At 35.4% G+C, this 11,408-nt stretch overlaps 1 protein-coding gene across 2 annotated transcripts; it reads right to left on the minus strand.

Moving 5' to 3' along the window:
* Nucleotides 1–613: 613 nt before the first annotated feature.
* Nucleotides 614–11,408, minus strand: LOC118060055 (uncharacterized). Of its 2 annotated transcripts, XM_073411970.1 has the most exons (5): nt 9,957–11,408; nt 9,573–9,784; nt 2,447–3,778; nt 1,441–1,555; nt 614–1,109 (listed from the first exon to the last, which is right to left on the minus strand). In XM_073411970.1, exons 1-5 carry the CDS (start codon nt 10,003–10,005, stop codon nt 874–876), a joined length of 1,944 nt encoding a protein of 647 aa, XP_073268071.1. In that variant the 5' UTR covers nt 10,006–11,408; the 3' UTR covers nt 614–873. The 2 variants fall into 2 exon arrangements, with proteins under 2 accessions (XP_073268071.1, XP_034929054.1); XM_035073163.2 differs by lacking the exons at nt 9,573–9,784; nt 9,957–11,408 and adding an exon at nt 4,096–5,592.

The raw sequence follows: 11,408 nt of genomic DNA on the forward strand, positions 1-11,408 counted from the left end.
AAAAGCACAGTGACTCCACTGGTTCTTCAAAACAGTGTTCCATTTTTATTTCCATCTTTTGTTTTTTTGCTTCCAAGTACCTAGTTTATCTCACAACATATCATGAGTAGAACCAACTACGATCCACATTATGTCCCGGTAAGCTCCAGCCAATATCAGATCACAGCAAATGGTCGCCATCAGGGTGGTACGAACTCCAAGAAACGTTGAACAAACCAGAAAAAGGGGTCATGATGATTCACCTAACCAGAGCCTATTCTTCGACGAATGTATGGCTAATATCCCTGTATGCTGTCTACGCTACAACAGCACCAGGGATCGCAATTCAAGCCTTGACCATAAGTCCATAACTCGTGTTCAGGTGTTGCAGAAAGGGACCTTTTCTCCATGTGTGACTTTATGTTTCTCAGGTTCAATGTCGCTATCATAAACAGAGAGCTAAGAAAACCAGAGACCAGAAAACATCCACAAAGTATCATAGTGATCAATTTGGGAAGAGAGACTAACCTGGCTAAATTGTGAATAAACAATGCATCCATGGAGCATGGAGCAATCAGGGTAATGAAAAATGCACGTTTCTTGACCAATATGCCAAAGATATAAGATTCGCCAGTGACGTAAAAAAACATTTCCTGTAAATTTCTCTTTTTTTTTTTGAATTTTTTCCAAGGACATCAACCAAATTCCCTTGTAAAAACATTTGGCGTGAGGTTTACAGATACAGAATGTACATTCAATCAAAATCTATACAAAATTACAATACTTAGGGTTGTCCTCCAAAGGCATCAAAAACAGCAATGGGGCTGCATTCCTTCCCGTAGTAATTATTGGTTCAACTCAATTAGTAGTAGCAACAGGAATAGCCATTACCAATCAATCACATAATTGGGTGACAGCAACATCAGTTGAACTGGCAAAAAGAGCAGCTTCAGCAATTTTAAGTGCCATTGCAGCTTTATAGGTTGCCAAATCTGCATTCTTCATGAGCAACTGAGCCCTTCTACGCTTGAGGATGGCAGCTTCCAAAGATCTCTTTGCTGAGTTTTCAGCTTCTTCGATTTTATGCATGGAATTATATCCTTCCAAAGCATCTTGTTCAGCAGCCATTGCTGTTCAGCAATAGAATTACAGATGATAAAATGTTAATTTATGATAAATAACAGTGAAGTGGGAAGCAAACCATACAGAGTGTAGATACTGAACAAAAATAATTATAATATACAACTAACAAACAAAAGAATAAACCTGAGAACCGGACTACAGTAATGGCCAGGACAGGAATCAGTAAAATACATCACTAGAAAATAACTTTTTTATTCAAATTCCTGGGTATCATTTGGTATGAAAATCCTTAACACATGCATACTTGACTAAGAAATAGAGTAAGTTTAGAGATGCGTTGACTAGATAAAAAATTTCTAAAAGTAAGAGAGATCTTACCTGGCAATAGACTTGGTTGTTTGCCTCTTCCAAATTGACTGGGAGGTCGTTTGAATGACCTTCTCTTACGCAGAACAGGTTTTGGAATCACTGGGGTTTTCTTAGCTTGATGCCCCTGGTAGCAAGGACCATCAATTTTGATCAGATTAACCAATATAAACCATTACCAGACACAATTAGCATGCATGTAAAGCAATAAATTCTGCAGGGGAGAAGAATGAGAAAGTCTACAGGAACTGACATGGAATTTAAAGTTCCATCTAAATGACATGAAAAACAACTAGCAAGAATATAATGGTAATTTTACATCAACACACCAGGAAATTAACTTTTCACAAGAAGCAGGTGGTTCAGGTTCTTGTAGCCACGACAAAGTTGATGGGTAGTTAATTGTAAGAAGGCAGAAAATGTGTCACAACATTATCTTAATTGAAATCATTTATTTACCATTCCTTTCATTTTTTTCACCCAAATGATGAATATTATAGCTAAATGAATATTTTTCCAGCCTATTAGCAAGGCGATTGATGCCATAGTTGTGGCAAAGGGTTATTTGAAATAAAAGCTGGGTGTGTTTACAGATCAATGTTTTCTTACTATGGTTATTATGATGGAAATTTTTCACAAAGTTGCATTTTTTGTAACTCCATAGTCAGTTGAAATAAAAGCAAATATTAGCAATACAAAAAATGCACTGAATAGTTTTGAAAATTCTATAGCCATGCCAAGCTAACCCCTCAAATGGCTAAAACATGATTCACCGATGCAAAAAAAGTCAAGGAAAATTAATAATTATGCGTGTATGTTGTGTGTGTGAGAGAGACAGATAATGATAAGGTAGTTCATGAATTTTTTCTGAAACTCCTCAATCTGTAATTGATGCAAAATTTACTTTAAAGATGTTACAGAGGTGAAATGATAGGATATTCAATTCAAACTGCAGATATCAAAGGCTACTGTTATTCAATTCCAACAGCAGATAAGTGAGACATAACAAAACATTTACCTGGAAAACTCGGAGCAATGGTGAACATTTCTGTTTCCGTTTTTTCATCCAGTAACTGTACACAGCTTCAGCCACTTCCCTCCAACCAAAATCCTTACAGTATTTTGCTGCTGCATTCTCATCAGTGAAGTCATCTGGATTGCAGTAATATGACTTCTCAAGACCATCAATCAATAACTCAAAGTTATCCTCTGAAAGATGATCAGATTCTGCTAAAAAGTCATTATTATACTTCTTAAGCCACTCCTCATCTTCAGAATCCATGTCATAACTTGCAGTGCTCCTTGCCAAAGCTCTAGCTACCTCATCATTTTTTGAAGAGATGTAAGCATATGGTCTAAAAAAGGGAGCACCGCTACCATTCTCATAGCCTATCACTTCTCGCACTCCAGGCACAGAAATGACCTTGGAAACAGAAGCCGGAACATTGCAATCAGAGCATTCCTTGTACAATTCCTTGAAAATGAACCAGTCCTGTCGGTTAGGGAATTCTAGCTTCCAATTGTCATCCCCAGTCCAAATTATATCATGAGTGAAACGGTTGGAAGCACAAGTCCTCATGCTTTTCTGTGCCAGATGGGTGTATCGGGTTAACCCATCTTTCTTCACCACGAGCACCCACTCCCTTGAACCAGTGAATTCAAACATGACAGTGGCCCCTTCTATCCTGTAACATCTGTCTGATTCGGAAACCAGTATATTTGCAGAGCAGCTAGACATATTCATGTCCTTCTTCACTCCAACTGCAGCAGAATTAATCTCTTTGATGTTTGCTGCAGGGCTACTTCGAATTGACCTTCTAAGTTTGTTCTTAGACACAACAGAAGAGAAAGGTATACCTTTTCTCCTACTACTAATCAAATCAGAAACCAAAGCACCACTAGCTTTGTGCAGGCCAGCTATGGCAGAATTTCTAGGTCTCCCTCTCCTGAGTGAGCTCCTTCTTTTCTGAATACCACGGGAATTTAATCCATTTCTGTACTGGGTGCTTCGACCAGCTAACTTGGAAGCTCTAACAGATGGATGTACAACTGCCTTACTCCCAAAATTATCAATTTCAGGCACCGCTGTAATTTTCAGAGCAAAATCTGTTTTCATGGTCATGCATGATTGATCTACTTTACTTCCGCTCATCATTACATCATCATCCTCATCATCCTCATCCGACGAGTTATTTACAGGTATGGGAGACAGAAATTTAAACCTAACAAACAAACTGAGATGCATGTGCACAAAACACAAAGGAATTGAAGAAAAATCCACAGAAAACATTGGCAGAAGCTGCCTGGTCCCAAAAAACTTGCAAATTCCAATTCTATCAGCGGAAAGATCCTGAAAGAAAAATTTAGAAAGGGAGAGGGGGTGAGAGCAATGTCAGGTAAGTATATATCATTCAAATTTAAAATACCGATCAAAACCTAAATTCAAAAACTTTCTTTTAACAACAAACTAAGCTAAAAGTCACTTATATTAAGCCGGATCAAATGAACAGAGAGAATTGACACTTTCTCCTTCAAATGGTGGACATAACCGCACAAAAGACAACAGTTATATAAAAAGAACCAACACTCACCCGCATATATATAAAAAGAAACAGCTGTACAACTTGGGCAGAATACAGCCATTATATAAAATGAACCAACACTTACCCGCGCAAAATGAAGACCATTCGAGGCAAAAACACTGCTGATTGGCTCCGACAAGAGAAAATCAGCAAGTTCAGAAAGGCTCAAATTGACCCTCTTAATATACCTCAAAACCGAACTCAAAAAACAAGACAACCCATTACTACTACTAGAACTAAAATCGTCAACTAAAACAACAAGCTCAGGAGTACACACGAGACTCTCCGAACTCTCATCATCCAGACTCCTTCGCTGCCTACGTGAAAACTGAATCCCAAACTTCTTATCCTCCGAATCTTCACTCTTTTCACCACCAAGTCTCTTCCTTTTCCTCCTATAAACAATCCCAAACTTCTTCTCACTCTTAACGCTCTTAATTCTCTTAGGCGCTGCAATGGCAATAACAACACCAAGATCTTTCTTCAGTTTATCGTCATGGGCCCACCCACTATTCTCCTTGTACTTCAGATCACTATTTTTATTTTGATTCTTCGTCTGATAGTTGTTGTCGTTCTTGATTATAGTGCGGTACCACTCGTCGCCATCATTGCTTCTCCTGAGCTTGCCATCACCAGATTCCTGCCATAAACGCCGCCCAGACCTCAACACCCGAGCCCCATCAACTCCCTTAATTACCCCAAACACCCTCGTCGTCCTCCGCAACCCCACCGAAGGCATTCTCGCCGTTCGGCCCCCGTTCAGACCTACCCTAGTCTCGATCTTCTCGCTCCTCAACTCACGGAGTAACCCCGAGTCAACTCACCACCGATTCACAAAATTCACTCAGTGCTCTACTGGTAAAAATAAAGAGTTTCGGTTCTCTTTGCGACAAGGTTCACGGTCCGTAAAAAGAGGAGAAAGGAGCAGAAACGTCCATGGGGGCGCTCTACTCGCTCAGATCTAAGAACAATCGACTCACTGTGGTCTAAAAGAAACTGGGTTAACTCAGACTTGACTCGGAATCAGCCCCCCACACGTAAGTAGCAGACAGTATGGTCTCAAAAACAAACAACATCGTACCCAAAATTTAAAACTAAACAAAAAAACCGATTCAGATTCACAAAACATAAAAAGCCCACAAACAACCCCAAATAAAAATCTAAAAATTTCGGAGAAAACAAGAATAAATCTTGAAAACAAAAGATGAGGGGTCTCTTTACAAAGAGAGAAGAAAAGAAGGGTTTTCTTAAAGAGATTGAATCTTTCTTGAAAATAAAAGAGACTCACGTAAATCCTGTTGTTTTGTTGTGGTTATTGATGGTGGTGTTTGCTTGAGGGGGAGAGAGGGCATTTGTGTGTGTTTCTTTCTATCTCCTGGTGGGGGCTGGCTAGGGTTTATGACTGACAAAGAAGGAAACATGAGGGAGGGAACCAACTCACCGACTTATCACTGCCGTTGGATTGAGAGATGGATGGTCGAGATTTGTTTTAAGGATCCGGATTGTTTGGTTCGAACCATTCGATAGGTTCCGGGATTTAGAGAGAGAAGGGGAGTTTTATAGCGGAGATGATATTTTGGGATTCATGATGAAAAGACTTGAATGTCCTTGATGTTGTGGATGGTTTGAGAGGGAAATGAAAAAATTCATAGACTTGGATCATGGTCATTAGACGTCTGTGAAGAGGGTTACGCATTTAGCATTTAAAATTAAAATTGCTTTAAAAAAAATTAATTTTTTTATTTTTAATTATTTTTAAAAAAATTTATATTATTTTAATATATTAATATTAAAAATAATCATTAACATTTTAAAAACAACCATTACAACAATACCACAAACTTTCAATTTACATTATTTTTTATATTGATATGATTGAATTTAATCAAACTAGATAATTAAAAAAATTAAATAAAAATTGGATTGATTTTTTTTTATTCAAGTTAAAATTTAATTTGGATTAGTGTTAGATTTTAGATTGTAAATTGTTTGGGTCAACTTTTCAAATCAAGGCAGATAAGAAATGGAGTTTTCAAAGGGTGAGAGGTCAATTAAGACGAGAAATACTTCGATGAATTTGAAAGTAAAAAAGAACAGGGTGGGAGGTTCACAGTAGTAAAAGCCCGTTTATTTACGTAATGCAAAATAGAGAAAATTACCTAACTATTTTATAATTTAGTTGCATTTATATTTACTTTTCATTTTTTTAAAATTATAATTTATATCCTAGATTTTACTATATGTATTGTTTATATGTTAAATTATCAATATAAACTATAATTTTTCAAATCCCAAAAAGAATGAATAAAAACAATTAAAAGAGTAATTTTTCTTAAAGAATATAAAATACATGTTTTTAACACCCGGTGCACAGCTTTTAGTAAAACAGACCGCTAGATAAAATGATAAGGGGCAAATGGTAATTTTGAGTTTAAAAGCAATAACTCTACCAACCCTACGATGAAATGAACCCACCCAGGGCTTCTTTGTGAACATCGCCGCGCATTTCTAAACTTTTTTATTTTTTAAAAAAAAAATTTATTTTTAAATCACTTTAATATATTAAAATTAAAAATAAAATTTAAAAAATAAAAAATATTATTTAAATATATTTTTAAATAAAATATACTTTAAAATAACTGCCTATAGAACCCAGAAACCTGTAAAGGACGTCAGTCCTTGCAAATTTGGACACCTTTTAAGATTATCCTTTAGATCAAATTTGTCAACCAGATAATTTAATTATAGCAGTCAAAAGCTGACAGTACAGGAGTAGCAGTGGCATCCTTCTGTTGGTGCTTTTTCACGGGAGAAAAGGATTATGTAATGATTTATGTTCTGTTGTGGAACAGTAAACTGTTGTCTTAAAAGAAACGATAACAAAGAAAATGATTTGTGCCACTTACAAAAAAATACAAATCATGATCTAGTAATGTACTGTAGTGAGTAAAATTAAAAGCTTTTAATAATTTTTTATGTTAAAATATATGTTAATAATATTTTTTTATTTTTTAAAAATTATTTTTAATATCAACACATTAAAATGATTTAAAAACAATAAAAATATATTAATATTTTAAAATACAAAAATAAAGAAACAGTAATAAAAAAGCAGGAAAATACTGTGTGCACTGTGCAGAAGTAATGGATTTGTGATGCTCTTGTGGAAGGTGCAGAGCCCTTGCCGATGTCACCGTCACGGAGAAACTTGCGGCAGTGACTTACGGAGCACCACTTCCACCCTAAAATATGGCTAGTGGTTTGACGACAGAGCATGACATTAGTCATCAAGCATTAACTAATCTTAGTTGCCTAATCTAATCTTTTCCAACAATTTATTAATGCAAACAGAACAACGTTGATTTCTTCTCGACCATTTGACTGTTTATTTCTGCTTTACAATTTGTATTTAAAAGTAATTTTTAAATTGTTTTCGTAGAAAAAATCACCAAAATAGTATTTTTTTAACTATTTTTTCAAAAAAATTAATATGCTGATATAAAAAAAAAAAAAAAAAACATTGAAAATAACCATTGAACGCACCCCGTAACAAACAGACAAAGGTTTTTATACTATTTTAATCCTAATATAATCTATGTAAGTTATATTTTCTTGTCATCTTTAAGATTCGACAAGTATCATGTTCATGTAGCATAAAATTCTCAATGAGAAATATATTTTGATGCTATTTACTTACAAAAAAAACCCTTAAATAAAAGTATTGTTATCACCATATTTTACAATAAATATATTTAATTCCTAAATTAAATTTTGACAATCAAATCATAAACTAGATCAAAATTAGTGAGGCAATTTTAAATGGGTGATGATTTGATAGTTGTCTACATGAAATGCTTCTCCTTTTCTATTCTTTTAACTCTATGGACCCGACCATGCAGACTACCCAGCCACAGCCACAACAGTCTAAACAATTCTCCCTCCCTTCTCCTTTTGATGAACACAATGGACCCAGACAAATCAAGGTGGTGTGGACCATGCGGTGAGATTTTTCAAAAAACTGAAGAGAAGGGCATCTAAATTTCCTCCCCTGCTTCCCTCAGAATCCAATATAGATTTATTTATTTTTTAGTTGAAAAAGAAACAAGAATCTAACACACAACGGAGAAGGTTAAATTTGCACTACATATGATGATTTTTCTCTCTTTTTGCATGATTCAATCAACCTACCTTAAAGGTTAGTTGGCACATCAGTGTCTCGCCTCCAAAGGGTCAAAATTGGCCCTAAACCAAAAAGGTTTACTTCTTCCAAGGATTTAGGTAAATTCAATATACTGAGATGCAAAAAAATGTTAAGACAGTGAATAAGAAATGTTTGAGATTTGTAAACAGCACAAAATCTATAATATAAGAAACAATTTCACCCTAAATTCCAGCCTACTGGTTTGACACAAAGTCATCAAGCATTAGCTCATCTCAATTGCGTAATCTAATCTTCACCAGCAATCTATTAAAACAACACAACTACGTTGATTTCTTTTCCAGCATGTAATATAAGTGTCTGTTTTTGTGTTATAATCTGTTTTTTAAAGTATTTTTTAAATTAATTTTCATTTAAAAACGCATTAAATTAATGACATTTATTTGTAATGTAAGCTTTTACGCATCCCTTTATTTGATTTATTTAAAAGGTTTTCATACTATTTTTATCTTAATATCATCCATGTAAGTTATATTTTTGTCATTATTAAAAATTGACAAGTATCATGTTCATGTAGCATAAAATTTACATTGATATACATTTTGATCCTTGATAGTTTCTAAATTTATTTAATTATTTACAAAAAATCCTTAATTAAAAGTATTTTTATCATCATATTTTACAGTAAATATAATATAATTCCTAAATTATTTTTTAACAAATAAATCCTTACATATCAAATTATAAACTAGATCAAAATTAGTCTAGCAATTTTAATTGGGTGGATGATTTAGTAGTTGTCTACATGACATGCTTCTCCTTTTTGACAAAGCTTCTACTATAAGGACCCAACCATACAGATTACCCAGCCACAACCACAACAGTCTAGACAATTCTCCCTCTTTTCTCCTTTTGATGAACATAATGGACCAAGACACATCAAGGTGGTGTGGACCATGCTGTGAGAATTTTCAAAAAAAAATGAGAGAAGGGCATCTAAATGTTCTCCCATGCTTCCCACAGAATTGAATACAGATTTTTTTTCTAGTTGAAAAAGAAACAAGAATCTAACACACAATGGAGAAGGTTAAATTTGCAATACATATGATGATTTTTCTCTCTTTTTGCATGATTCAACCCACCTTAAAGGTTAGTTGGCACATCAGTGTTTCGCCTCCAAAGGGTCAAACTTGGCCCTAAACCAAAAAGGTTGACTTCATCTAAGGATTTAGGTAAATTCAATGTACCGAGATGCAAAAAATGTGAAGACAGTGAATAAGAAATGTATAAGATCTGTAAACAGCACAAAATCTATAATATAAGAAACATATTGCATTTACTCATTTTACCTCGATGCAAGGGAAAGAAAGACAAGGGCTTGTTAAGAGACTTGGACTCTTTACCTTGGTGCTGTGGAAAGAAAGGCCAAGACTTGGACTCGTTAGCTGCAAATTAATGTGTGCATTCCAAATTGCAGTAACCTCCCAGTAGCATTGCACCGGCAAGAAAATTGCCCCTATGGATCCACGCCAATGAGATTGCCCGGTGTACACGCTAGAGCAGAAATACTTCCAAATCTGCATTTTGCTCTTCAAAGAATTTGCATAATGCTGCTCTGTGTTTTTTCTCAACAAATCAAATATTTGGATTCAGTTCAATATTGATCAAGGAATTTCCCTTGAACAAGAATCTACAGTGATTAAGTCAATAAAGTTTTAAGTATGAGCCTATATCTGCGAGTATCACATAGCTAACTGCAACAGAAGATAGAGTATCCATCAACTTACCCAGCACAAGAAGTCGACGGGGATGAGAGGCCATGTAAAGTGAAAGCATATGACATCATCAAAGAAATAAAATCATGAGCTTCCTCCAGATATTTCCAACTACAACAGGCAGCACTCCAGCTTGATCAGCTATAATTGTCTCAAAAATCTGAATGAGGTGATATTTTGATCGCCCTGTAAATAATAAACAAGCCTTGTACTCCCAAGTCCTAACCAAATCATTGGCTTATATTCATAGCCATCCATAATGAAATCAGAGGGCATTTAGGTCCACATTATACCTAATATCTGGCCTTCCGGTGATGGTTCGTGAACATGGCACCCGTCTTGATGAAATAACCTCAAGTATGCAAATCTAAGAACTATGTCCTGAGTCTTAACATGCTAAATAGAGGGCACGACACCCAATAACCATCAACTGTCATGAACATTTGAAGCAAGAAAGAAGAGCATGAACTATTTTAGGATATTCGAGTGCCACAGTCAGCAGTAGCGGTCCTGGACGTACACGTGCTACTAAAAGCAGAATGAAACTACTCGGACTTTTTTCTCTTCCCCTGTACCAAGTTGAAAAGCACGGAGCAAGACTGAGATAGAACCCAAATTGTTCTTTAACACGAGCAAAGAACTTGATCCAGGATTCCCTTTTTCAGACCACTCCATCAACAACGCTTCAACAAAGAAATCACTTCCAACTTTGACAGAACATCAATTTCAGAAGCTTTCTTAACTTACATTAAACACCCATTTGTCAACCCCAGAGCGTAACTTAGATCCCAGGTAGCTCTGACCTATCCCCCAAGCATTTTTCATGCTATAACTTATTTTCCGATCAATCAAAACTTACTTAACCACAAAATTCACTGTAACATCCACAATAATCAAACCCTTTATGACAACTAAGCTCCTATGCCATTCGGTATCATCCACGACACCTTATCAAACAAATCGACAAGTTCACAACTTTAACAAACCCAAATCCAGAATTACAATCAAATTCAAGAAACCAAACACGTGCATCGAACTTGACATAGATTTTCACTGACAGCATTGAAGCTGGTAGAAATAAAGCTATACATGCCTTACACCATCCAAGATCAATAAAACATCACTGTGTCATCAATTTTTCCAAAAAATAAATCAGATTATCTTGATACTTCAAGTTTCAACATCAACCCACATTGAATTTCACACAATCTTACAAAAACAGATAAGAACATAAGGTAGTAATAAAATTACTAAACAACTGTAAGAAAGTCTAACCTTGAGCTTCCCAACTGGCAAAATCCTGCATATGGGAATTGAAAATGCAGGAGAAAGAGTCTGTTTTGGCTTAGCTTCTGATGTTTGAAGGTCAAGAAGCAGCAATCCATTAGAAAGGTTCGAGGTTTGACAACTTTTTTTACAGTGAAGATGAGTTGAAGAGGGAAGCAATAATCTGTAGAGAGAGGA

Source organism: Populus alba, chromosome 10, assembly GCF_005239225.2.
Source record: "Populus alba chromosome 10, ASM523922v2, whole genome shotgun sequence".
Classification (NCBI taxonomy): Eukaryota; Viridiplantae; Streptophyta; class Magnoliopsida; order Malpighiales; family Salicaceae; genus Populus; species Populus alba.

Coding starts and splice junctions, on each gene's coding strand:
- LOC118060055 (XM_035073163.2), bottom strand. CDS start 4,749: ATGCCTTCGGTGGGGTTGCGGAGGACGACGAGGGTGTTTGGGGTAATT. Junction 3,779..4,095: donor ATGGTCTTCATTTTGCGCGG/GTAAGTGTTGGT, acceptor TTTTTCTTTCAG/GATCTTTCCGCTGATAGAAT. Junction 1,556..2,446: donor CATTGCTCCGAGTTTTCCAG/GTAAATGTTTTG, acceptor CCTTGCTACCAG/GGGCATCAAGCTAAGAAAAC.